This window comes from Clavelina lepadiformis, chromosome 1 (assembly GCF_947623445.1).
Source record: "Clavelina lepadiformis chromosome 1, kaClaLepa1.1, whole genome shotgun sequence".
Taxonomy (NCBI): domain Eukaryota; kingdom Metazoa; phylum Chordata; class Ascidiacea; order Aplousobranchia; family Clavelinidae; genus Clavelina; species Clavelina lepadiformis.
In genome coordinates this window covers 13,849,706-13,874,355 of record NC_135240.1, presented here as the reverse complement: position 1 = coordinate 13,874,355, position 24,650 = coordinate 13,849,706, and the positions used below count along the sequence as shown (strand labels likewise).

The window sequence follows — 24,650 nt, the reverse complement described above, 5'->3', positions numbered from 1 at the left end:
CCCCAAATTAAAAAACAAGAAAATAAACAGTTTTATTATCGCATTTTATTGTAGCTTATTGAAACAAAAAGTTTACATACAACTTTATCACCATGTGCAGTTTATTCTAGTTCAGAAAAATTACTCTATAACTTCTTCACTTAGCCCAGTGACTTATTTCCCGCTGTTATGTGACCGCCATTTCACTGTGTTTGTTGGTGGGATTCCTGTCAGACGCTTCTTGTTGTCTGTGGTTCTGGAGAAAAAGTAGCCGCAAGTTGGTTTACCAAGGCTAGCAAAGGGAGCAAGGGAATTGGCGTCTGTCATCCACATGGCAGCTTTAACACTATCTGGTTGCTTGGGCGTTTTCGTTGGTGGTAGAACGCAATCGTCAGCACCATTAACATGCTCAGCTGGAATCGTTAAATCTGTGTCCAAGCGAAATGCCGTAGGTCTTCCTGCTTTGCCCTGAGATGGCTCCTGGACATGCAAATGTCGGGAGTAGTATAAGTGCATGATATCCTGCGTTTCATCTTTAACAACTCTATTACTAGCGTTCATGGGCAGCCATACAGTTCCAAACGGACTGGGTTTTGGAGCCCTTGCGTAATAATTCAGCTTGACATGCGGTAAGATTCTCAGCCCAACCTGGCCGGTCGAGGCTTTTTGCTGCTGTTCGTCCATGGCTAAAGGCATTCTTACTTCTTTAAAAGAATATCAACACAATGTTTTCTCAACGAAGTGTCACCTTCGGTGGGCTTAATGCTTGTCTTCTCCCTAGGTTATATTTTGCAAACTTCAATCGCCCATGAGCTATTCGGTAAACCTTTCTTCAGAGTTCCTCCCGCTAATGCTTGCCTTCCTTGGAGTTTTGAAACGTTGCTACTGTAGTTGGAAACCGAAAAAATTAAGTCTAGTGATGCTACGTGATAAATGTGACGTCACAGAACAAGACAAACGATTTTCTTTGAAAGGGGTTTTAAGTTTCATCTGGGCCAATATTAATAAAATACTGTAGTTATGGATTCTTACAATTATTGTATTATACACTTTCTATAATATTCGATAGTAACTTCACACTGTGCAGCTTGCTATATAGCATTAACCCATTTTGCTGCCACATCAACATTATTTTTGCCATGTCGTTTTCTTCTATGACATCACTAGCGAATGCTTTTGCGTTTTCACAAGCAATTTTTATTTATTTTTTAAGTAACTGATTATTTTGTAGAAAAGGAATGGTTATATTTACCATACTATGCATTTTATGCATGTGAATTATATTGTCAAAGCCTCGGCTAAATCTGAGTAAGGCCGTGTTTAAAGTTGTAACGAAACACTTGTCAAGTCCAGCCGAAAGTTCCGTAAAAAGTAAAATGTCTGCAGCTTGTCATGAAGTTAAGCAATTATCAACATGGAATCATCACAAAATCTCCCCGACTTTCCTCAGTGAAAATGTAATCACGCCATTGCAGTTGCCAATTAGAGACACTGTACCAAGGAGCTAGTAAGTTTTCTGAGTATGATGTTTTATGCCACTATCCAGTATCGTTAAGATTCTAGATAGCGAAGTCGACTACATTAGGCTATACAATATTCTTCCTTACAGCATAACTTCAGGGGGTACATCTCGCCGTTTTCCACAACTAGATTGGGGCTCATTCAACTATGACAACCGTGAACAAAGAAAACTTTCTTTCTTGGGAAGAGATTCCAAGAAACTACCGGAGCTTATTTTTCCAAGAACTCATCGGCATTATCTATCGAGCTGTGGCAAAATGCTGTAAGCATATCGCAGGAAAGGTCACTACACTACCCAAATGTGCAAAGTGCTTGTTGTATTCCTTTGCAGAAATGGTGTTGTACAACCGAGGAAAATCACGTCACTATTGAGAAGCAATCTTCGTCAGAGCGATGAATTTATTCTGCCTCCTCATCGTTGCACAAATCTCGCGTAAGTAAGTGTCGTGAACTAAAGTTAAAACTTCAAATTTTTAGCTACTTCCGCCTTTTGCCAAGAGCTTATTTCTTCATGATCTTTATAACTTCATTAGGTCAATGATTTCTAATTAGGCTATGATAATTTCTGAGACGTTGGTATTGTAGCCTATGTCGGTATCATTGTTGTGCTGTATAGCCACATGTGTGTAGAAGCATGGGTAAAATCAGTCTGAGAAAAAAGCTGTCACCTTATAAACTGAACAATTTGTTATCGCGTCACAAAGCTCAAGTTTCACTTATCTGGTGGTTATTGGCATTCGTTTCTTTTATCATGAAGCTTGTTTGTGTATGTCTAATGTGAAGTCTGTTAGTTAAACACCTACATTTTTGTGCTGTTGTCTTTAAACTGCAGGACAGGTGAATAGAAACGAGTTGTTTTGAATCTATACTGATATCTTTGAGTTTTTTGAATGTATTTCCGTTTTTATTTTACAGTATTTGAAAATTTGAAAGAATTATTTCGAATTTGTTTGAATTTATCATTTTATTTCTAATAATGGTCATCAAAACAGGTAGCAAGTGACTTTTTGGGTGTAGGCAGGGCGTTGCCAGAAGGTATATTTTGAGTGGACAAGATTTTTTGGTGTCATTAATTACGTCATAAACTTTGTGAGTCACGTTGGAGATTGCGAAAGCCATCAATCGCGCTTTTAGGACCTCAATTTCTTTACAAGGAACTTCGAGAAATATACTGTATTTAAAAAAAACGATGACAATTTTTAAGATTAAAAAGTTGACAAAACAAGTTAATTTATGCTGATATCAACACCATAGAGTGTAATCATGACATGTTGCCAGAACGGCATTGACAAATTCAACAAAACGTCGTTGCGACCACGCACAATCACAGTTGTTCAATTGTGTCACTTTTTTTTTATTGTGCCATCAATATAACAAATAATGCCAAAATGGATTTAACCGAAATTTCCCCCAATTACTGTAACTTACATTCCATAATGACTTAAAACAAAAACAACACACAAAGACTGAAAAAGCCGGTGAGCACAGCAAATTTATTACAAATGAAAACGTATGTGATTCGTAGGCTACATATGGTGAAGCCCAACTTAATTTGGAGTTAATAAATGAACTTTCATCGAACATGTCAGATCAACTATGGTGCAACATTAGTATTGCAAACAGCTTGAGAACCAGGCGCTACGATTTCAACATATTCAACGGTTAGGAATAATATTTTGAAGTGTCTTTTGTACTTTTTCACTCCGATTTGAAGGCCCGAATGTTAAGGAGTTATGAGGTGAGCTAAAAGAAACTATGACGTAATATTTTCTCAAAGCTCGAAATGATATGAGAGTACAAAAGTAAAGGAGATTTTAAGTATCTTTTAAAGATTTACTATTAGCTAAAGTGTAGAAACACGAATTAATTAACCGAAATCTTCCAAAACCTTTTCGTTGACAAAATTTGGGGCAAAGACGCCTCTCGCCCTCCACCCCCTGGCTACGCACCTGGGTGAAGGGTTAGGGCTAGGCCTACCACTTGAACTGCCAACAAGTAACCAGGGAACAGTTGACCTGCTTCACTTTTTGAATAAGTAATTCATCAAGTAACCAGCTTTACGCCAGTCATTCGCGAATCGCAACCAAATCATAACCATGGGAAATCCTATTAACCAATTTTAAAACGCAAACGTTTTTTGTTTCCAATAAAGGTTTAGCTATTTGCGGACATTATGAAAATTTTGAAGTTTTTTACTGACTTTTGGATGGTTTTATAAATTTAAATGTTTGAATATATTGCTTTTGATCACAAAAAATATTTTCTAAATGAAGTACTGTAATAATTTAATTTAAGTAAAAACTTGCTAACAAATTAAATGTGGTGACAAATAAATATTTTTGTGATGACAAGATCATTGTACAGTAATAGTTGCGTCATAAATCCTGTACACACTTATTAGAAAGAAAACATAACGGGAATAAGTACTGTAAATTGTTTATTTCAAAATGCTGCTTTTGCACGTTTAGATATCAACGGATTGATTGGGGAATGTTCTAAAAGTATCAGGTTGATGTCTCAAAATGCTCGGTTTTATCAATGTTCTTACTCAATATTGAAGCTAAAAAAGCTATTTTTGTTTCATGATTTATGACTGAAAGTTACGATTTGCGTTTCAAAGACACTGTTTACAGAGTCAGAAATGTATGGGCACATTTTACATTAAAATCTGTTCCCATTACAGAATGATGAAGGAAGAAAACCATTTTATTCAAGAACCTTACAATTTCGTTACCATGTCTCGCAATGAATTATTTCCAAAGAGCCGAGGAGAATACGATAGTGAGTACAAGATTTAATCTAAAGGCAATGCAATGATTTTTTGTGTATAATAACCATCGGTAATGGTTTTGTTAATGACATATATACTTACATTATTACTAACCGAGGTCTTCGGTAATTTTATCTAAACTTTTAATACAGATAATTTCCTCAGTTTTTACCAAATGCAGTAACACTAACATGGCTAGCCTTTTTTCATTGTTATGGATCATTGAAATAGCACCATGTCTCCCGCACGAATTTCGTCAGCGAGCTCCTTTGTCCGAAATGACAAAACAAGGTTTAAATGGTGTTGCACATCGTCGATACAAAGTCTCATCTTATTCCAACGACTACAAAACACCGCACTCAAAAGATCAAGGTATGGATTTACTACCGCCTATCGAATGTTCACCAAAATTCACGTTCACTACACTCATACTGTACACTGTTGTATTTCCAAACAAGGTTCCGAAAATTCTCTGAACATTGGACGAAGAAAGAAAGTTGAAGAAACACAAAGATATCCACTGGAAAACCAAGAAAAACATGCTGTAAAGGGTCAGTTATGAAATAATAATAAGATACCGTCTTTTAGTAACATTTTCAAGATATTTGCTGAAAATAAGTCCCTCTAACAAAATGTTACTACTGTATAAACTGTCACCAAAAGTTATGTGAATTACTTCTATGCTTTATCTTTCTATTACATCATATACGTTGTATGCTTTTAACTCGCAAACTATGTTCCACCCTATACTCGCAAATACGTTTACGTAAATAAATGACATAAAGGTGATTCTTTCTTTGCAGGTCTTTGGCCGAGTTGGCCTGCAGGAAACAATTATATTGTAAGCAACGTCACAGGCCAAATAGTAGAAAAGCGAGATGTCAGATCCTTGGATGACTTGCGCGATTATCGCAAACATAAAATGTTCTGCAATTACAGGTTTTACAAAATACTGCTTTTATATGAAACTTTGAGTTTAGTAGCAAAGATTACGTTAGCTCAGATTAGAGATAGATTTTTACGCAGAATTTGAACGTTACGTCACTTTCTGTAAATAACGTCCTCTTCAGCACACCACGTGGAGACAAGAAAGTTTTGCCTGCAGAGTCAAAGTTTCTATCTTACGCAAGCTCAGAGTATGCTCCTTTGCAAGACATTGATATGTACGGTTGCGACTTAGAGAAAATTGGAGATGGAAACACAGACCGAGAAATACCAGTTGGAACAACTCAATACAACTCGCTTAATTACAGGCAGCTGAAGCGGTAAGAAGTTTGCTTGGTGCCACCATAGTGTTTCCATTCCTTTGGGTATCGTCTTGCGTAGCTTGCGTAATTTAGCGTGCAAATGCCTTCATTTTTGGGTTCAGCATGCTTCAGGCAAATCGTCCATTCGACAGCTTCTAATGCCTTTTAACAGATTACTTCGTCCGCGAAAGGTTTGGTGTGAGGAAGATACTATGACCCAACCATCCAACAAAAACATAGAAACCAATAATCAGAAAGCTCCGCCGATACAAACGCGACAAGTCACAGAAAACATGAAAGAGTGTAGTTATCGAAATCATTTGAAAAAACTTCAAGATTACCGAGAACAGGAAAACTTGGAATTTGCAATGCGACAACGTTGGGTGGCAGATAAGGTAAATTTATAGCTGAGAATAATGTACTTATTGCGATAAACCTGTGCATGTGACCATCAAAAAAGACTCTCAATAAATATAAATTGCGCTTACCCTTTGCTTCAAGAGACTGGGCTGCTTATCTGAACATGTCATCGAGTTAGACTCTGACACGTCACCACCTCATCCTTCGCCATCAAAGTCTTGTAGTTCAGATTTAAGTGTAAGTATTTGATTTAAGATGCTCATTGCATGAGTTTTTTGTTTTGAGCAAACAAAATGTAAAAGATGACTGATGTTTGAGGTGGAAGAAGTGGAAGACGATACCGAAAAAGACCAACACCAACGCAAAGTACAGTTTGGTGATGTAAATATTGCTTTATATCCCAAAGAAAAACCAGAAGTCAATGAAAAACCCCAATATCACTTTCGTACCCCTTACTATTCGACTAGAACAAACTATGCAGCTGATGGTAAGTAGTACTTTCATTTTTATTTCAAGTTTGATAATTTAAAATAGCTTTATATATGTATCATACTTCTCAAACTATGGTAAATATTTGAATGATTCCTACTGGCATTATACTTGTTTGGAAAAAAACGTCTTGTTTATTACAATGCATAACAGGAGAAATAGAAAACCCAGTAGTGACTTCAGATTTCCGTTCTGTTTCTTTGGAACTTGCCCGAAGCACGGAGACCGTTTCCGGATTCTTAAAGTCCATGTCTTCAGCCGAGGAAGCTAAAAAGCGTGCTTTCGAGAAGGCAAAGGAAGAACGACTGAAATTCGCCGACTTGCAGAAACAAGGATCTAAAGTAAGTTGTTTACTTGAACACTTATTTATCCTTCCTGCTTTGTGAATTTGTCATGCTATTTGCTTATACATATTTCGTACACTAAGATTATTGTTTACTTTATAGTCTATTTAAAAAAATTATCTATAGTATGCCTAATGGCCTAACTCTAATAATGTTCAACAGGAGCATGAAGAAAGATGCACTTTGCTTGATTCCACTTGTACTCTTTACAAGCCTAACATCAAGCTACCTCCTCACAAATTATGGACGTCATTGCAATACAATGGAAACAGGTAAGCCTTGGGTCTTTGTACAATTATTCCAGAGATTTATTCACGTGCGATATGTCTTCAGAGTTCCTGATCGCATAGGTGTTCGTTTTAAGACAATTGCCTCCAAAAGATACCACGCTGTTCATCATGAAATGATCCCCGACCCTCGTGATTTTCGACCTCCTCTTCGGAAGAATAAGTTTCTCGGATACCACACATCCGTGTTCCGTTAGAGTAATGAAATCTGAAGGTTTTTTTGCGATATTAACTCGACAACGATCCGATGTTACAATGCAGTACGTGCAATAATAACACTATAACATGAACAACTTTACAACAGCAATGGTTGATCGGTTGCTTGACTTTCCTTACTGTTCATAATTAATTAATAAATACTTTATGGCAGGAAACTTACTTCTAAATATTTCAGATGTTCAACCACCAACGTTTGGTTTCATGGGCGGGTCTGCACAACGTTGGTTACATATAATTGCTATTAACCTTAAACGCGAGTATACACAATTAGAAAAGGCGTTAATTTTAGCTTACGGTTTCATAAGACTAAAACTATGCTGTATAGCCATACAGCGTATGTAGGATGGCCTTTCAGTTTGACAAACGGCTATAATCTCATCAGCATAAAACGATTACAATTAGGTATCACATGCTTGTTCAAGATCATCCAACCTTCGATCATGTTTAGTGTGCATTTTTTAGAAATGATTGAGTGACAATATGTCATCTATATTAGCTTATTCAGAGAGATACATTTCAATCTTTGATTGCATGATAACTGTTCGTAACTTTAAATTAAGCTAAACAAAATAAACATGAGCTAGAACATAAATTTACAATCGAAGTGTTAGATGCAGACCAGTGTTAAGATGTAGCGGCGTTAGGCAGAGCTATATGGTCGTAGCTGAACAAATAATAATGGACTAAGGCAATATTCTTCAGAACACATGTCGTAGTCTAAACGTAACGTTTTGCAGCTTAAAAATATAAATAAGCCAAGCTGCGGGACAAGTGCAATGTTTGCAAGTTTAAATTGCTTGACAACCTACAGCAAAACATTTTTTTCCAAAATTGAAATAAGTTTTAAGACAAAGCAAGTTAAACATAAATGTTCACGCACAAACTAAGTTTAATAAAGCAGTGACTAATGTAAGCAGACAAAGGAACTTCATCAACAATATTTTCTGGGCTTTATGAAAGGCAGATGAAAATTTTAAGCGAGTTGCGAATCCAAGATAATGTTTGCAGAGTGGTGTATTATTGCAGTTTTAAGTGGACAAAGTAGCAATTGTAAGCGGCGCTTTAGTAGGTCGGATTGGCTGGGATAACGTCATCTTATGGCGATGAGTGGGGTCCACAAAGAACTGATCTCGTCTTTTTATGCTCCTGTTGTACCAGGAAAAAAACAGTTAAAATAAGAGACTCCATACCACAGAATGACCAAACAGAATATTAAAGGATTCTGACCTTGCCACGTAAGGCTTAAGTCGCTGAAGGCGTTCTGTCATGTTTTCAACGCGGCCCATAGAATGGACCTTAAAATCTCGACAATAGCCGTTTTCTTGAGCATTTTGTAGTCCACCCATTACCCAGCCTTCCCTGTCCTTCCCTTCGGGATTCATATCGTAATGCCTAATAAAATATCTCACAGGTTAATTTTTTGGAAAATGTTTAAAGAAATTTGCTTCAGAACGATATCCAATGTCACCTCATGTTATAATTGGATAGATATCGCGTTGGGTCTAAATCTTCAGTTTCAAGATAGCGGTCATTATTTTGGCAGTGACCACTAAGTTCCTTTTCCCCCATGTTTTCACGTTCCAGTAATTCTTCTTCTGTGAAATCTCGTCTCTGTTTCCCCTGTAAAATGCTTAACTTAAAAACATTTTATTCGGACCCATCTCCGACACAGGATGAAAATTCTTACAAAGTTACAATCATGTTATAGTAGCCTAGATACCAATTGTAAACGCAAGTCATGTACTGTAGTACTGTACCAGGAATGTAGCCGACGTCACTGATTTCATGTTGTGAGGATGAAGTAGATTCAAGTATTCAGCAGGATCATTTTTCTTGATTCTCTCAGCAACGAGGCGTGGAACATTATTGATACCAGTATAGGCATCTCTTGGTATCCTGTGGTTGAAGAGACGCTTGAAGTAACTTTCAAGTTATATGTAAGCATTTAACCAATAAGATGGCTTCAAATGTCAACTAAATTTTGAAAACAAAAGTATTGAGTTGTTTGATGTTGAAAAAGCTTTGTTAATTAAAGACTTAAGTTAATGCATTAACAGTTTAAGATATATTGGCATACAATAGTAGACTACACATTAATGACCATTTGGCAAAACGTGAAAGAAAAAGCAATTTCAGATCACATCACCTGCTGGTATATAAGTTTCCACTTTTCTCCCTGACAAATCCAGTTTCGTGTGATGACCTTTTAACGATGTCTGGCAAGGGTTCTTTGCCACCGGCATCTTTCCATAAGTTAAAGCTTGTATCAGTAACGCTCAGCCCGGTCGGACGATCCGTGAGTAAACCCTACGAAATAAAATAAACTTTGCATGAGTTGATGCATCAAAGATGCTGCAGTGACAGTTGCAGTTTGACTGCCACAGTTTACCGGCTGTTTATTGGTATGTGGATCATCAGCCAGATAAGTGATCGGTTCAATATTCTTATTGTGGGTAAAGCCACTGTCTTCGTTAGGACCTACGTCTTTGAGGTGAATGTTTACTGTAAAAATATGAATAGCTATTGCGAAATGTTTGCGAATTGACGTACAGAATAGAGAAGATCAACAATAAAATCGAAATTACGTGGGGCTGTTGGTTCGCCAAGGAATTTTGAGGCAGTCTCGCTCTTCATGTAAGCCGGTCCCTGAAAACGATTAAGCGTCTAGACTAGTTATTGATTAACTGTGACTTCCACTTATCAAACTTTTAAAAAGAAATTGCGTTCACTATAACGACTAAGTATTTGCTAGAGCAGTGTGTTGTGTTTAAACGCGGTCCTTCGATTAATCGGAAGCAAGAACTTTTTTACGCGTTTCTAAGTTTTCTTATTTTAAAATACTGCTCACGTGGTCTTTGTTCTCTTCTTCAACTGGATCTTTAGCCTGAATCTTGTGAAGGAGTGCTCTGTGTCGAGGCAACAAACCTGGACGACTTAAGCCCCCATAACGTCTTTTGTCATAGAAATTTTGCCTGATCTGCAAAACGTTACAAACTTCTATTGACAGTAGTCGGTTTCCAAAACTTATCACTTCGCATGAGCAAGATACCTCCACTGTATCCACTTATTGTAGCTAAATGCGTTATAAGCTATACAGTACTATCATTCTCACCTCTGCAACTGTTGGAACAGTAAGAGGTCGCTCCCTGATGAAACCGCTCTCCTGTTTGCTTATAACAACGCTAGGGAACTGGTCCTTTCCGTCAGATCCTTTTGTTGCACGAAAATGACGTTTTGTTATTGTTTCGTAGTTGTCCGACAGCAGAAACCTCATAACATAAGAATATTAAAGCTGCACTCTGTCGACGCATTGTTTTAAAGGCTGCAGCGTTATGAAACTCACCCCATCACAGGGTTGTCAAGGTTGTCCAGTGATCGATGGTAGTAGATTTGAGGCCTAAAATTTGATGAATATCCAGTTCCAACGTGACGACCCAAACGCGGCGTGAAATTTTCTCTTCCATATTCCGTTTCGTATCTTGTGTGATAGAATTTATTAATACTGGCATCACCTCCATGACTTTCTTTGATATGATCATTTACTGGGCCAGTGCGCAGCTTAACCATTATTAAAAAGAAAACTTTTTTTACAGCAAGTTAAACACTCTGTTCTAACAGATTGATTTAATCAAGATGCCTTGTGACTATACTATATCTGTTCTGGTTAACTACCCAACCGCTGATTGTTACAGTAGTTCTTCTAGCCCTATACTGGAACGTTTGACATAATTTCCATCAAAATCTTTAGCTTAAGTCCATGTTAGTCATGGTTTATTTAAGACAGTTTAGTAGTTGGCTTAAAACGTAAGTGGCGGCGCTTTACATAGGTGAGCGTCGAGTCGCGTAGCAACACGATCAGCTGTCGATTGAAAGAGGGCTTTATTTGAAGAAGGGCCTTTTCAAAGAGAGCTATTTAACCAGCGCCTTTCAAATCAGACAATAGCTCTCACAACGAGCTAAGGTGGCGAACACGAAATAGTTTACCTAAATAATAACGAATTGTACTATAAGTGTTAATACATAGCAAGAGTTAGCGACACCATCCATTTAACAACGAGAACAACGGTAATTTTAACACAATTATAGTAACAGACCAGCAAGCTATTATTTCTTCCATTACAAACATGTTTACTCATCACGGTCGCCTTTCTGTCAATTATTTACGCACCTTCGTAAGTTATACCGGTAGATAAGATATTCACCCATTCAAAGCCGACATGCACACAAACGCTTGATAAAAGCTGGAAGTGTAAGATAAACGCGATCCGAATTAATCGTCAAAAATTTTGGTATTAGCTCCTTCTGAAATGCTGCAAGGCGTCCTGATTAAGTGGGCTAGCCTTCAACTTCTGCATAAAACTCACGACGCATACATTGAAGCAAAAACTTTAGTAACGTTTTGGTACAGAAGCGCATTTTGGCAAATACTAAGAAATTACACGTCCAACAGGGGCGAAAGTATACATAATGGAACGAAACAAATTACAACCGTCATGATTATTAAACCTACAGCAGCCTACTGTGCAACCATATTGAAAACAAAATTATTGGCATGTTTTAGGAGCTTTCAAAAAAAATGTCAAGACTCACGGGTATATATAAAAAGATTGTGCTTATACCAAATGAAACTGATCAGGATGAATCAATCAATTAAGTAAATGAAAACAGTAGGTTTTGCTAAAATATGTCTGCCAAAAAATTTGGTCGTGTCGTTAAGAAAAGTTTCGTTAAATATGCATGCTTGCAAAACATTCTTGCTCAGGTAGTATTTATTGAAAAATAATACTGATAGTAGCTGTGAAACCTGAAGCTACCCAATTCCGAGGTTGATGCCAAAGCAAATTAAAATTTGCTCAGCTGTTTACTCAAGTAGCAACCATATGAGAAAATAAAGAAAAATCGAAACTAAACCCTATGGGTAATTAATGAAGTAACAATAGTAACAATTAACCACCACGATCATGGTAAAATGCATCGTCTAATTCTAATAAAATAATGCTTAACACAATGTCAAAATATCAAAATTTTGGCAGCTTCAACGTTTGCAACTGCAAGGCAAACAATTGAAGGTAGCGCAAAAATATTTACAAACACGTAAATGGTGTAGTTTGAAAGATTACGTGTGTGCAAACGTTCACTTCGACATTCCAAGATGCATTATTTTTCTAAAAAGACGAGGTCCACTCCACCTTCCCCTAAACAAAATTTAATGCAGATTTATTTAATGTGCTAAAATGTCCATGATACTGTACCACGTAAATGCTGAGAAAAGCATTCCGAAATTACTTCAGCATTTGTGTCCAATAAAGATTTGGAATGACATCAGCTTTCACGTGGAACATCGTGCGCCTTTCTTTTCCTTGATCAAGGGGAAATGTCTCCAAAGGATTTAGATCAAAGTCAAACTCAGCCATTATGCAAGACTTGTAACCAGTTATCAATGGACATGAAGTGTAGCCGTCATACCTATGGCAAAGAAAAATAATTAAGTTTTAACGCTTAGCCTTGAAACTAAAACAAAGAACTTTTCCAGTTATTTCTGCAAGCTTTCTGAGTGCTCAGAAATAACTAAATAAATAGTGGAAATATTGTCAATAAATTAATTATTATTGGAGTAGAAAATTACTCCTAACTTGTGACTTACTTTGGCACACACTTTCCTCCGTCTCTCACACTTAAAAGATTGGATGCTAATATTGCATTCTGGCATGCTGGAAAATAAATTCAGACGCGTATACCCTTGGTAACCCACAAAAATCAATCTTTAAAACACATTAGCTTGAAAAAAAGTTATGCACATTTGAAAACAAGATAAAGTGCATTATGGATTACCAACGGCGGCAGCTGTTTTGGAAGTCGGAATGTTGCTGCAATCTCCAAGAGCAAATACATTTGGATAATTTTTATGTTGGCAGGTTTCTTTGTGGACATCAACAAATCCCGCCGCATCAGCAAGTTTGGATGATTTTAGAACTTCATATGGAGACATTGGGGGTGAAACATGAAGCAAATCATACTGCGAAAATAATTTTCATATCAATACTCAGCGCTATGTTATATAATATATATTGGGGGTTGAGGTTTTGAAGTATGATTGCACCACTTTAGTATCACATTACTACCTCAAACTATTTCCTGATTAGATGACAAAAACTTTAAATATATGAAATAAAAACATGTTTACTTGAAATGTAAGAAATTCGTCTGGATTGGCAACTTTTTGGAAAACTGCTTCCTTTGTGTCAGGCTTCACTTCAATTAAGTTGATGCCAAAGTTAGTGACAATGTCTTTTTGTTCAATAACCTGAAAATAGAACATGAAAGAAAAAATAACAATTGTTTTGCACATGGGTTCTTAAACTGGAATACAAATATCCCCATTGGTACATCTGGACTTTTGGGTACATTAGTTCTGAGAGATATTGTCTTTTCATTTGTGAGTGTAATTGACTGAATTTAGATGTGGTACATTTTCCACATATTCTCATAGTCTTCAATATCTTTCAGAAGTTGGAATGTTGGAATTGCGATGTTTTACTTTTGGATAATGCACTTTACAAGTGCTAATTATATACCTCTACCTGGCGGTGTAGCAATTGAGCTCACCTGCCACTCACTCACACCATATCTCAATGGGTGTAAGAAGCTTTGAGCTTTATAATTATATGTTTAAACTATACAGAGTTTGCACTTGTGTTGTAGCGGCAAACAAGTTGCTACAACAAATTCAACATGTTTAAACAAGCATTAAATTTATCGAATATAAAACTAAGCTATTTATGTCACAACTTAAAACAATTAGCACAAGAATGTGCATTGTTGAAAAAACAAAGCTATTGGAAGCACTTATCCACAAATGTTAGGGGTACACCATACACGAGAACCTTTAAAAAGGCCCCAAATGAGCAAAGAGTTAGGAAAGCGCCGTAGCCAAAACCATTTTAGCTTAATAGAGTTCCAAGCACTTAACCTATTCTCTTTGGCTTTACATTATGCAAATGCTTACCTTGTTTAATGACTCTGCATATTTTTTCACAGCAAATATAGAAGGCCCAGCACTATTGAACATTATGGTTGCCTTTTCCCGTTTTCCATGCTATTAAATAACAGCAAATACACCATTCACAGTTAACCCAAATTATCAGAAGCTTTTATCATATGTTTACAATTACATAAAAAAAGTATCTCTTGAAAAAACAATATTGTAGAATACATTTTGAAAGTAAAAGCTACCTTTCTGAAATATTCATCTGCAAGATACATAATCTTTTGGGGAGCGCCTGGACATTTTAGTGGAGGAGTGGGGAAAGTGAAAATTGCATTTCCTGACTGAAAGTCCTGCAAGGCAGCAAATGTCTTCTGAACAGTGTGAGCAGAGAAATTGCTGCATACACCTGGTGTGTCAAATGCTTCAGGCAATCCCTTGATCTTATATGCAAAAATGGAACAAAGTCATAGATTAAATACAATGGATCAAAAAGAATACTAAGGACAAGCCTAGATAACAGATGCACCTACAGGCTATCCACTTACTAAAAAGGTTTTGTCAGTGCTCACCTTATCAAATCTCAACTGAATGCCCAAAGCACAAACCAGATATTTGTAATTTACCTAAAATGAAAAAAAGATTTGAAAATCTATACTTTACACAGAAAATGGTACTTGCATGTTGATATAATGTACTGGTTGCTGAATAACAAGATGCGACTTTTGATATTGCCCTATTCTTAAAGTAAAAAGAATGATATTTACAAAATAATGGAATGTCTAGTTTACCATGCTTTGATACAGTGAATGAAACATGAAAATAAGAAGAAACACTTGTCTTTGTTAGATTGAAGAAAAAAAAACTTAATTGCATTGATCACTAATGTTACATGAATTTCCAGTACACAGAATCTACAATAAATTCTGAAGTAAGTGCTTGGTAAATTTCAACTATGGCAGCAAATTATCATGTAGTAGGAAAATAAAAACATAACAGTTGTCATTGCAACTACCAATTAAACATTAGTAATTTCAACTCACTTTTTCACCACTACTGAGTGTAACTGAGTTGTTGTCTGGGTCTATTTCTTCAACTTTATCTTTAATCCACTTTGCATTAGGTGGAATGACATCTTTTGTTGGCTTTCCACTTCCCGATAATGTTTTGCAACCCGCTCCAACAAGTGTCCAAATTGGCTGATAATAATGCATCTGCACAAACGGAAACAAGTGTAGAAGGTAAGGATAAATTTCTTTTTTGACAAAATCTTGATTTTTAATCATCTTCACAACATATATAACCAATAACGTCAGAAGACAAAACTGAGAGAAATACATATACATGAATTCATACTTCTGATGGCTCAATAATTGCCACTTTGTCTTTACCCAGAGCCCGTGCCAATCTGGCTCCAGACGAAATTCCACCAGACCCACCACCAGCAATAACCACTTCATAAGAACTGGCATATCTGGGATTATAACGCTTTGTAGCACAAGCTCTTTTAAGAAAATTGGCAATATGGCCACGACAATGGCCTGCAGTAATACCCATAATTATCTCGCATACAAGTTTTAACCTCTAAAAAACCCACTACCTTGAAAACAATAAATATGAAGGCCTATATAAATACAGTAAAATGTATCATATATAGGCTAGAATATTGTAAATAACGTTAACAGCAACAACAGCCGGAAATATTGTACTCCTGGCTATTTTAAGTGACTGAAGCTATCAGATAATTAAACACAATTTAGTTAAATTATTTTACAAGCTATAAGTTATTACAAGCAGAAAAGGCATACCAAAAATGTATAAAAACTCTGCTTTTTACAATCTTAAAACAAACAAACAAACATTCTTAAAAGTATTCCATATTAAAGAACCATACTTCACATTTGATAAAATGCAAACAATATAAAAGGTTTAACATCGTAATACGCTATATTGCACAAAACACATTGGAATTTCTTAACCTATCAATGTTCTACGATCATTTCTAAATACAATTAGTCAAAATGTGTATATTACGATGCTGCAAAAAAATGCAGTGATAAATTCAGAGCAGTATTCCAAGTGCCCTTGTTTTTAACAAAAGAATTCGTCTATATCAATCACGTTTCATTCCAAATAGTCTGCTAACGGGAGTAACATTTTGTCGTCTCCTTTCACCAAATGAACCACGCCTATCCACCACAGGAGATTGGACTACAGAACTAACCGTAGCTTGCCTTATTATGGCATGATCAACAACTTGATCAAAAAATCTACTGAGTTCAACTGCGTTTCCAGAACCAGCAGCAATATACTTCGATTCAATAGTACTAAGATGTATTTCTTTGCAGCCTATTTCATCTGCATAGCTCTTGCTTCTTGATATGATGAACTGGCGCTTTTCTGCATTAAACTGATCTAATTTTGTCCCAACCATTAGGACAGGTATTGAAAGAGGAGAATTGTCATCTCCACTATTTCGACTAGCAGATGAACCAACCTTAATTGATGATAGTCCTCCAGTTGTATCCTGACTTAGAGCATCATTAAGCCATTTTGACAAATTTTGCAGCGATTTAAGGTTCGTCAGATCATGAGCCAATATAATGCCATTAACGTTGTTATAGAAAATATAACGACTAGTGTTATGGCTTTTAGAAGCACCAATATCCCATATTTCAACACAGTACGTTTTCTCTTCTGCAGTTCCTTGCTTGAAGTCATGCAGCTTTATTTCAACAGTACAGCCAATTGTATAACCAGGAGTTTTACTAGACTGATTATGGCATAATAATTGTGTAAACGATGATTTTCCTACTCCAGAATCACCCAAAACCAAAACTTTAACTTTGAGATTTTTCTCTATGACAGGCATTTCCTTTTAATACATTTAGAGGAATTTCCTACCTGCATGTAGAAGTAATACACATCATTTTGGTAGATTTATGGCATATTTTCAAGGCAAAACACTTACTAAAATAAATCAACGCACTGTCGCATGCCAAGCAATATATAAGTGGTTAGTATCTCGTAGAATCTAGTATGCTTTCCTTATACTATCTTTGGATTTTTACCTATTCACAAACAAAGTAAAATATTTGCAGGTTTTGTACAAGTCTTTGATAAACTTTCCGATGGACACACCTAAACTTGGATCTGTTCAATACCTTACCCAAATCCATTGGAATAATAAATTACGTTAAACCTAATTGATATAATTGCAAGTCCACGGCTCTAGCCACTACACTACAGAGCTATCTGTAAGTCATGAAAAACAGTTTAAGGTTGAAATTTTGTTCTAATGTAAAAATGTAAATCTAATGTAAAAATCACAATATCCAATCATTTGTCTAAAATAAATTTATTACAACAAACCAACAAGATTTATTAAGCATAAAGCAGTACAACTTAACTTTTATTTTGAGTTAATTTGCTCAACACTAATCTACAGCATCAATTGTAAAAATTTGAAACTGGGGAAACAACCAGAAAGGCCAGAAGAAATATAATATTCCAGACCAATTTTAGTTTTTTAATTTAAGGGATTGACAATAATGTTGTACCAAATTTCGAATTTACAAACTTACTTCAACCGTTCCCTTAAGACAAAAAATAGGCTGCCACTATTTCATCGTAAAAATTGTGCATTTGAAGCTAGTTTTCACAGTTTCCTCTTAACCTAACTCAAGTTTTATAACATAATACCTTCAACCTAACCTAACCTAAATCTACCTTCAAACCCAAATCTAACTCCAATAAAGCCTTGAATAGCTTAAATAATTTGAATTGCATGTTACACATTCTCCTTACCTAACCTAATCTTTAAGAACAGGTATACGGTGAAATAGTCACTTTCAAAAAAAATTCAGCATTCTCTAATACTATAGGCTTGACGCTTGATAATGAAAATATGCAATGCTTTGAATAAACCTTAAACAAGTAATAATAGCCTACTTGTTTTAAAACTTATACACAAATTACATGGTGACGCCATTCCACCATCAAATTTATGGGCCTATAGGTCTTCACGACAAGCAATGGATTCATTAGACTGTTAATCTACATCTTAATTGGTACCGTACGTAGTGCAATTGCAATAAACTTTTACAACTTCTGTTACAAGCAATTTGTTTTGAGTAACTCTTTTCCATCTTTATCTGAAGCCTTCAGCAAAATATCTCTCAATCTCTGTATCTTAGCCAATTGCAAATGCCCAGAGGAGTTACTTTTACTTACTTGCACTTCAAAATGCTAAGATCGAGTCTAAATAGTATTTATGGAAAGGACTAAGGAGCTCAATGAACTAATAGAAAAGAATTTGCATTTACTAACTCCTTAATACTTTATCCAGCTCTGATAGTTTAAAATACACGAAAGAAACGATAGGCCTGTAGAAATATGGCCGCAGTGAAAAACAAATGCCGACCATGGCCTAACCGTTCTTTCGCACGTTCGCAGAATAACTCCAGCTTGACCACCAAAGCATTTGAAACAAACATGCTGACTCAATCTGCTTCTAAAGGGCTATTGCTATTCTTCACGGTACAATGCTCAAAAGTTAATGAGCAAACAGAATATAAATAAAAACAGTAAAAAACCACGAAATATCTCCAAAAAGTGACTAGTTATTTCACAGTGAGGTCACGCAGCCTTAAATGATTGCAAACGATGGGCAGCTTGATTAACACATGTTATGTTTCTGTTGTGAAAAATTTGGACCTCCCATTGCGAAGTAAACAAATGAAGTGACTCAGCGGAATGCTACCATTGAAAACATTTAGCGAATGCTGTCGGGTCCTGGGAAATTTTAGCCTAAACATGCACGGGAAGTTGTTAGTTCCGTAAGCTAAAGCGTTAACGTTGACTGTTTAATTAACATATTTAGGCTGCAGTAACCAAAGCTAATCAAATTCAACCTGATTAAAGTCTATGCCATCTGTACTGTATTACTTATTTTTCGCCATTAACTGTGAGGAGCGAAAGTTACGATGCTATCCGTTGTAGTTGTAGCACAATAAAACACATGCTCACGAACAGTAAACGAGCAGGAAAAAGTGGTTAAGTCCAAGGGCTTAAAACATGAAAGATAACAATGACACCATTGTGCTATAACTGTATGACCTATTAATTAAAGCAACATCGGTAATGCACTCTACCCCGTCACATGCACGTACTTGTATGCCATAGGCGTAGTGCGGTGACTGACTGATGCAGTCCTGTGCTGGATTCGTGTGACGTCAATGGTGTATTATTTGAACGTTCTTATGTCGCAACTTTGCTTGGTTGCTCGTGTTGGTTTGACCGCAAGGGTAAGGTCGGTAAATATTCAATTTTCTCGCTTCCTGCTTCACTTAGAAAAAAAAAACGATTTCGCAGTTAGAAATAGGAATGTCTTGTCTTCTTTCAAATGTTTCAGTTGTCGAAATCAACCCAACCGACGTTGAGTAATAGCAAACACGTGCTTTTTTCCCTTGGTTTCTGTCCAAAGAGGCAGGAGAAAAGGGTTCAGTGGTCGGTTTTTCGCCCCTGCCGCGCCCCCCGGAGGTTATAATCTTTCCGGTTATTAGTTGTACATTCTGTGACCCGTCTGTAGACCCCGCCGTTAAAAAGCTCGTTCGATTTGTGACTCACTGACTGACTGAGTAAATCGTAGAAATATAAATGTAGGTAGATGTCCTAGATTTTTGTTATGTAGCCTACAGGAAGCCAGCAGGATGACGATTTCATGTTGAAGGTAACCTGTATAGGTTGTCAATAGCATTTTTGTCACAAAGCTGACGTAATGATCTTTTAAGTAGGCTAGCAATAAACCTTATGAACACTAAATACGTTTAAATTGAGATATCGGTCACGTAACACTTTTTGATGATAGCTGTTTCGCCTATCTTTTGCAATGCAGACTTTTTGGTGGCCTTATCTATATTGAGAAACAGTGAATTTTGAAAGTTTGTTTATATTTTGAATACATACCATGCACATAATTTATCCACAAACATTCTAAATAAGAGAAACAGTCGCATGGCCTATATCACTGTCTACTGGTAGTCCGATATATAGGGTACCGTACCATTTTAAGTTAATTTCAAACTTAAATAGTAAAATAGGCCTATTTGAATTTCACTTTCTTTTATCTACATCTGACTCACCCCATTCGTCTACTTTCCGCCTATTAAAATGGTCCGGAGTTCGGGAATTTTTGCCATTGTAATGGTTGAAAGTATGCCTTTCTTACCCTAGAGTAAGATATATGCCTTTGGAATGGGGAGAATTTTACTTCGGCACAAGTATGGTTTGTGAACCACATTCGTCTATTTTTCTGCCCATTAAAATGGACCTGCTTACAGCAATGGGGTTTCCCACAAACCATATTTCTGCCGAAGTAAACATCTCCCCATTCCAAATGCATATGTTTTACTCTAGGGTAAGAAAGGCATACTTCCTGCCATTCGAATGGGAAAATATTACCGCATTTCCACCCATTTCAATGGGCGGAAAGCAGACGAATCGGGTGTCTGACTAGGCTATTGTCGTTCAGCAACTTTGAACCTTGTCCCATAATATGGCAAGATAATCACATGGTTCATTTAATTTGTTGCATGCTTTAGAGTTGGACTGCAGGCTACAGATCGACTGACTTTTGAGTGGTTTATCACTCAGGACTTGTCCGACGTTCGTCGGAATAGATATATGGGTCCGTAACCTATTCTTGTTTGTTGAACAATAGTTGAACTCTTGCCTAAAAGTAACTGGATCAGTGCCTGTAAAAAAATCTTTCCAACAACGCATTTCTCGCGCATGCGCACAACGTATTGTGCAAAAGGGTCTACCAAATATATTCTTACAAGCAGGCGAGAGGCAAAATTCTGTTAAAACTTAACTTAACTTAGCTAAAAGTCATAAGATTTTACGTGAAGCTTGTCTTATCTGCAAAGCTATCAACATACAGCGATAACACGTGACAAATTTAATGGTTAATAAGTAATAACAAGAGTGTACTGTATATGGGTTGGGTTTACTGGCCGTGCAAACCAAATATATAGTGGTGGAACCAATGTAATTTATACATTGCACGTTTTAAGCCCTCATGGCTTTGCCCCCTTCTCCCGTTCATTGACTGTTAGTGAGCGTATTTGTTTGACCAGTCTACAACGAGTTTAGCACCGTACTTTTCGCTCCCCACAGTCAATGGCGAAAAATAAATAATGTAAATATATGTAAGCCCACCCACTTTACATGGGCAATGGTCAGACAGGTTTTACTTGAAATAAACAAAACTAAACGTTTATATCTTTTCTAACGTTCGCATTAACTTCCTTAGGTTTTCGATTGGAGATATAATGCTTCACAACTTGTTTCTTTGGCATTGTTGTGTAGGCCTACATACCGCATAAAACACATCAATACCTTATATATCCACATATAAATCGGTGTTGTGGCAAATGTTAAATGAAATTTGACGTAGGCTACATATAAATATTTATATTACATATATAATATATGTGTAGATAGCTTTTCATAATTTTTGCAATTCCAGGTTAATCCAAGAAAATCATTACAACTAGATGTGACGACGTCTAAATCAGTAATATCCAAGAGCAATTATACATCGAGTTTATGCATTTACATTAATTTATTTTATAAACCAATACTATACGTTCTGATAAAGATCAACAGAAAACCCATAAATTGCAAAAAGTTACAAGAGTTAAATGTTTTTATGTAATGAAGTTTGGCAGTGTTTTTGTGCAATGCTCCACGTGAACATCATAATATATTATTGTATAAAAACAAATGTCATAACAACATTGGGCGTAGGTGAAAAAGCACTATCTACTGAAAAACAACCATAATACAACTATTGAAAGGTTTACAACTTTAGATGAAATTAAGCCCTAAAGTGGAAAGGTTTATGTAAAACAAATGTTGGACATAAGCATACCAACATGTAAAGGTAGGTTAAACATTATGCATCAACAAACGCTTAACACAACATTATATTAATTACAACAATTAATGCAGTTTCAGTTTCTCCCTCTTAACTTTTGATGATAGTTGCTTCTCCCAATTCTCAATGTTGACAATACTGTTTTTAATCCAGCTTCTTAAAGTTGGCGAGATGGGAACCAACTCTTATTTTTTGCAGCTGCATGAGAACAAGATGTCGGTTTTGCGTTTATTTTGTGAATGAATGCCATATATAGTAAAAAAGACTACGTATGATTGTTGAAATTATTAATACTAATAGAGACTCACTTTGATTTGAATGAGAATTTACATAGAAAACCCGAGCACTTGAAGCACGGTTTCGGAAATGTCGGTAATTTGGACAAATTTGGAAGATCGATGGGAGGGAGAGAAGGTGTGGTTGTTGTCGTAGTTGTCGTTGGCGTTGTTGAAGGTGTCAAGAAGCTTAGTTCTGGAATATCGATGTTAAGAAGCTGGGCACAAGCCTGCAAGTTTCGGTGACGTGTCATTTCTTGTTAAAAGTGCAGCAATAAGGCGTTTCGATTTAGCACTAATATACTCACCATAACAGTTTCGCAGAGATGCATATATTTGTTACAACTTTGTTCCAAAGTCATTGGCTGAGAATCTGGAGGTGGAAAAAGATGGCTTGAAAAACGACGTCCATCATCGTTGAAAATCTCTCGCTTTTTCCTGCGATCCTTCACGTATAACAAAAACATTAAGCTATAGGCAATTATAAAATGCAATTTAATTGTCTTACATAAAAGTTAACGGGCAGGAATCGTGTGGTACCGTAAATCATCTAGTTCTTACGTCAGTTACAATGATATCACGACGAAACAACTTTAACACCATGGCCGCATATAGCCATAAGCGATATAAATTAGGCTACTGTTATAATTATAAAATTGAAAACAAGGTCACAAAATAATTTTGATGAATAACGTTCACAATCATATGATGATGATCTTTCACACAAGTGATTAATCCCATAAAACGTTATATCATATTACCTCATTAACCACGCAATTTATGATATTTTTTGACAAGCCATGTCCAGAGAGTAATCTTTTTGTTCTATCTTCATCCGATTCATTATCAAACTCACCGTTAACGTTCTGGAAGCTACCACCATGATAGGGAGAATGACAACCTATGTGATTACAAAAGCTACATTTATAATATTAATCGATAATTTGCACGTAGAACCCAATTATTTCTAAATTTTGATAAACTATAAAAAGTAGCCTAAAATACTGTATATGAGAAAACAAAATATTCACCCTGGCAAATCTTCAGCAACAACAATGTAAAGCATAACACCATGGAAATATAATGAAGTGACTGACACATCTTGTTTTCGGAGTTTTTAACACGATCAACTACTAGTTTTATCTTTCGTTCTCAGGTAAACGCAGTAAGTACACTAAGAATTTCCTAAACACATCGAAGCATGACAAACCAATCCAAACAAAAACTAATGGAGTGTTAAATTTCTTCCAATATTTTCCTATAACGCCTAAGTATTTTGTTCATATGGACTTTAGTTATGACTCTTTTATTGTTTAAGTATTTTGCGCTTTAAGTACCTGATCGTCACTGCTTTGTAATACAACAATTGTCATAAGTCCAATTCTGTGTTTGTACTTTAAATTTACAGCAAATGACTGTTGACCACATGCAGCAGGCAAAGATATGATTTATGAATTATTATTTTAGAAAAACCATTTCCTTTTAGTTACATTATCAAACCTGTTACAAAAATCCAGTAAGTTATAACATATTTGCCTTGTCCAGATAGTCAAGTTATGGTATTGCTGTAATACTTAATCTTTGCGGATTATTACACTTTTTGGTTATGGCTCAATGATGTAGAGAAAAACCAAAACACCAAACATTTTATTACCGTAAAGTTTCGTATATGTGCGTTGTGTAGCATTTTGTTGCACCATATTAAAGTTTGCAGTAAACAAATTTCTTACGCTATTTGCTTTGTTGCGAACATCACTTTTTTCTGAAAACATCGCATACAACTGATAAATGTTGGCGAAAATCTTTGTGAAATTAGCTGTTAAAGTCTTCACTTAAAATGTCAAGTTACTAAAAGAGCAGAACACAAAAAAAGATAAGTAACTTTGCTGCGTACATATATTTAAACTCAATTTCACTCAAGTATAGTTAGTGTCTTCTTCATACTGTTTTCAAACTTGATGTTAAACATTTTATAAGGATGCTGCTGCATAACGATTTATTAATAGCTGAAGATGCAGCAAGATCGTAAACAACCTACGAGCACTCCTTCCACATCAGAATAAACGCATTTTTGGCCATGCTCATACTTTATCTAAAGTTGCGGCTTTGGAACTTTCTGAAATCTCCTTGTCTGCGATATCTCTTCTCATAAGCGTAACTTTTAAAGACCAACAAATTTTTTCTCTTAACTCGAAGGTTTAGACTCGGGAGAAAAACTTTGTATTGTTACAC

General features: G+C 36.0%; 6 protein-coding genes across 8 annotated transcripts; 1 reads left to right on the top strand and 5 right to left on the bottom strand.

The window, feature by feature from the left end:
* Positions 1-7: 7 nt before the first annotated feature.
* Positions 8-883, bottom strand: LOC143470756 (uncharacterized). The gene has a single exon (XM_076969030.1). The coding sequence runs from the start codon at positions 673-675 to the stop codon at positions 154-156; it is 522 nt and encodes a 173-aa protein (XP_076825145.1). The 5' UTR covers positions 676-883; the 3' UTR covers positions 8-153.
* Positions 884-1,073: 190 nt separating this feature from the next.
* On the top strand, positions 1,074-7,300 carry LOC143449332 (uncharacterized). The gene is made up of 14 exons (XM_076949489.1): positions 1,074-1,486; positions 1,589-1,762; positions 1,832-1,933; positions 4,184-4,281; positions 4,502-4,642; positions 4,729-4,821; positions 5,074-5,209; positions 5,341-5,535; positions 5,690-5,912; positions 6,019-6,114; positions 6,196-6,364; positions 6,520-6,707; positions 6,873-6,982; positions 7,044-7,300. The coding sequence occupies exons 1-14, from the start codon at positions 1,356-1,358 to the stop codon at positions 7,192-7,194; spliced, it is 2,007 nt and encodes a 668-aa protein (XP_076805604.1). The 5' UTR covers positions 1,074-1,355; the 3' UTR covers positions 7,195-7,300.
* A 117-nt stretch (positions 7,301-7,417) lies between these two features.
* On the bottom strand, positions 7,418-10,994 carry LOC143470709 (stabilizer of axonemal microtubules 4-like). Its single transcript, XM_076968979.1, has 10 exons — positions 10,560-10,994; positions 10,329-10,485; positions 10,065-10,193; positions 9,802-9,862; positions 9,606-9,718; positions 9,363-9,523; positions 8,974-9,112; positions 8,685-8,836; positions 8,444-8,608; positions 7,418-8,362 (listed from the first exon to the last, which is right to left on the bottom strand). The coding sequence occupies exons 1-10, from the start codon at positions 10,781-10,783 to the stop codon at positions 8,245-8,247; spliced, it is 1,419 nt and encodes a 472-aa protein (XP_076825094.1). The 5' UTR covers positions 10,784-10,994; the 3' UTR covers positions 7,418-8,244.
* Positions 10,995-11,586: 592 nt separating this feature from the next.
* LOC143470719 (sulfide:quinone oxidoreductase, mitochondrial-like) lies at positions 11,587-15,795 on the bottom strand. Its single transcript, XM_076968988.1, has 10 exons — positions 15,558-15,795; positions 15,245-15,415; positions 14,774-14,827; positions 14,450-14,644; positions 14,223-14,312; positions 13,401-13,520; positions 13,049-13,232; positions 12,861-12,927; positions 12,503-12,682; positions 11,587-12,411 (listed from the first exon to the last, which is right to left on the bottom strand). Exons 1-10 carry the CDS (start codon positions 15,756-15,758, stop codon positions 12,351-12,353), a joined length of 1,323 nt encoding a protein of 440 aa, XP_076825103.1. The 5' UTR covers positions 15,759-15,795; the 3' UTR covers positions 11,587-12,350.
* Positions 15,796-15,801: 6 nt separating this feature from the next.
* Positions 15,802-17,504, bottom strand: LOC143470745 (rab-like protein 3). The gene has a single exon (XM_076969022.1). It carries the CDS (start codon positions 17,071-17,073, stop codon positions 16,315-16,317), a length of 759 nt encoding a protein of 252 aa, XP_076825137.1. The 5' UTR covers positions 17,074-17,504; the 3' UTR covers positions 15,802-16,314.
* Positions 17,505-21,809: 4,305 nt separating this feature from the next.
* LOC143470142 (uncharacterized) lies at positions 21,810-24,570 on the bottom strand. Of its 3 annotated transcripts, XM_076968084.1 has the most exons (6): positions 23,756-23,999; positions 23,450-23,603; positions 23,180-23,319; positions 22,727-22,864; positions 22,452-22,648; positions 21,810-22,341 (listed from the first exon to the last, which is right to left on the bottom strand). In XM_076968084.1, exons 2-6 carry the CDS (start codon positions 23,517-23,519, stop codon positions 22,329-22,331), a joined length of 558 nt encoding a protein of 185 aa, XP_076824199.1. In that variant the 5' UTR covers positions 23,520-23,603; positions 23,756-23,999; the 3' UTR covers positions 21,810-22,328. The 3 variants fall into 3 exon arrangements, with proteins under 3 accessions (XP_076824199.1, XP_076824191.1, XP_076824207.1); XM_076968076.1 differs by lacking the exons at positions 23,450-23,603; positions 23,756-23,999 and adding an exon at positions 24,073-24,570; XM_076968092.1 differs by lacking the exon at positions 23,756-23,999 and having other exon boundaries at positions 23,450-23,724.
* Positions 24,571-24,650: the final 80 nt, after the last annotated feature.

What these genes read in the sequence shown, in the direction of transcription:
- LOC143470142 (XM_076968076.1), bottom strand. Translation starts at nt 24,190, where the DNA reads ATGTTTTCAGAAAAAAGTGATGTTCGCAACAAAGCAAATAGCGTAAGA. An exon ending in CACATATACGAAACTTTACG is followed by an intron (nt 23,320 to 24,072) that starts GTAATAAAATGT and finishes GTAATCACATAG; the next exon opens with GTTGTCATTCTCCCTATCAT. An exon ending in TAAATTGCGTGGTTAATGAG is followed by an intron (nt 22,865 to 23,179) that starts GTAATATGATAT and finishes TTATACGTGAAG; the next exon opens with GATCGCAGGAAAAAGCGAGA.
- LOC143449332 (XM_076949489.1), top strand. Translation starts at nt 1,356, where the DNA reads ATGTCTGCAGCTTGTCATGAAGTTAAGCAATTATCAACATGGAATCAT. An exon ending in AACAAACTATGCAGCTGATG is followed by an intron (nt 6,365 to 6,519) that starts GTAAGTAGTACT and finishes AATGCATAACAG; the next exon opens with GAGAAATAGAAAACCCAGTA. An exon ending in TTGCAATACAATGGAAACAG is followed by an intron (nt 6,983 to 7,043) that starts GTAAGCCTTGGG and finishes ATATGTCTTCAG; the next exon opens with AGTTCCTGATCGCATAGGTG.
- LOC143470719 (XM_076968988.1), bottom strand. Translation starts at nt 15,758, where the DNA reads ATGGGTATTACTGCAGGCCATTGTCGTGGCCATATTGCCAATTTTCTT. An exon ending in CACTCAGTAGTGGTGAAAAA is followed by an intron (nt 14,828 to 15,244) that starts GTGAGTTGAAAT and finishes TTTTCATTTTAG; the next exon opens with GTAAATTACAAATATCTGGT. An exon ending in CAGATGAATATTTCAGAAAG is followed by an intron (nt 14,313 to 14,449) that starts GTAGCTTTTACT and finishes GTTATTTAATAG; the next exon opens with CATGGAAAACGGGAAAAGGC.
- LOC143470709 (XM_076968979.1), bottom strand. Translation starts at nt 10,783, where the DNA reads ATGGTTAAGCTGCGCACTGGCCCAGTAAATGATCATATCAAAGAAAGT. An exon ending in CTGTTCCAACAGTTGCAGAG is followed by an intron (nt 10,194 to 10,328) that starts GTGAGAATGATA and finishes AACGTTTTGCAG; the next exon opens with ATCAGGCAAAATTTCTATGA. An exon ending in CACATACCAATAAACAGCCG is followed by an intron (nt 9,524 to 9,605) that starts GTAAACTGTGGC and finishes TTTATTTCGTAG; the next exon opens with GGTTTACTCACGGATCGTCC.
- LOC143470745 (XM_076969022.1), bottom strand. Translation starts at nt 17,073, where the DNA reads ATGCCTGTCATAGAGAAAAATCTCAAAGTTAAAGTTTTGGTTTTGGGT.
- LOC143470756 (XM_076969030.1), bottom strand. Translation starts at nt 675, where the DNA reads ATGCCTTTAGCCATGGACGAACAGCAGCAAAAAGCCTCGACCGGCCAG.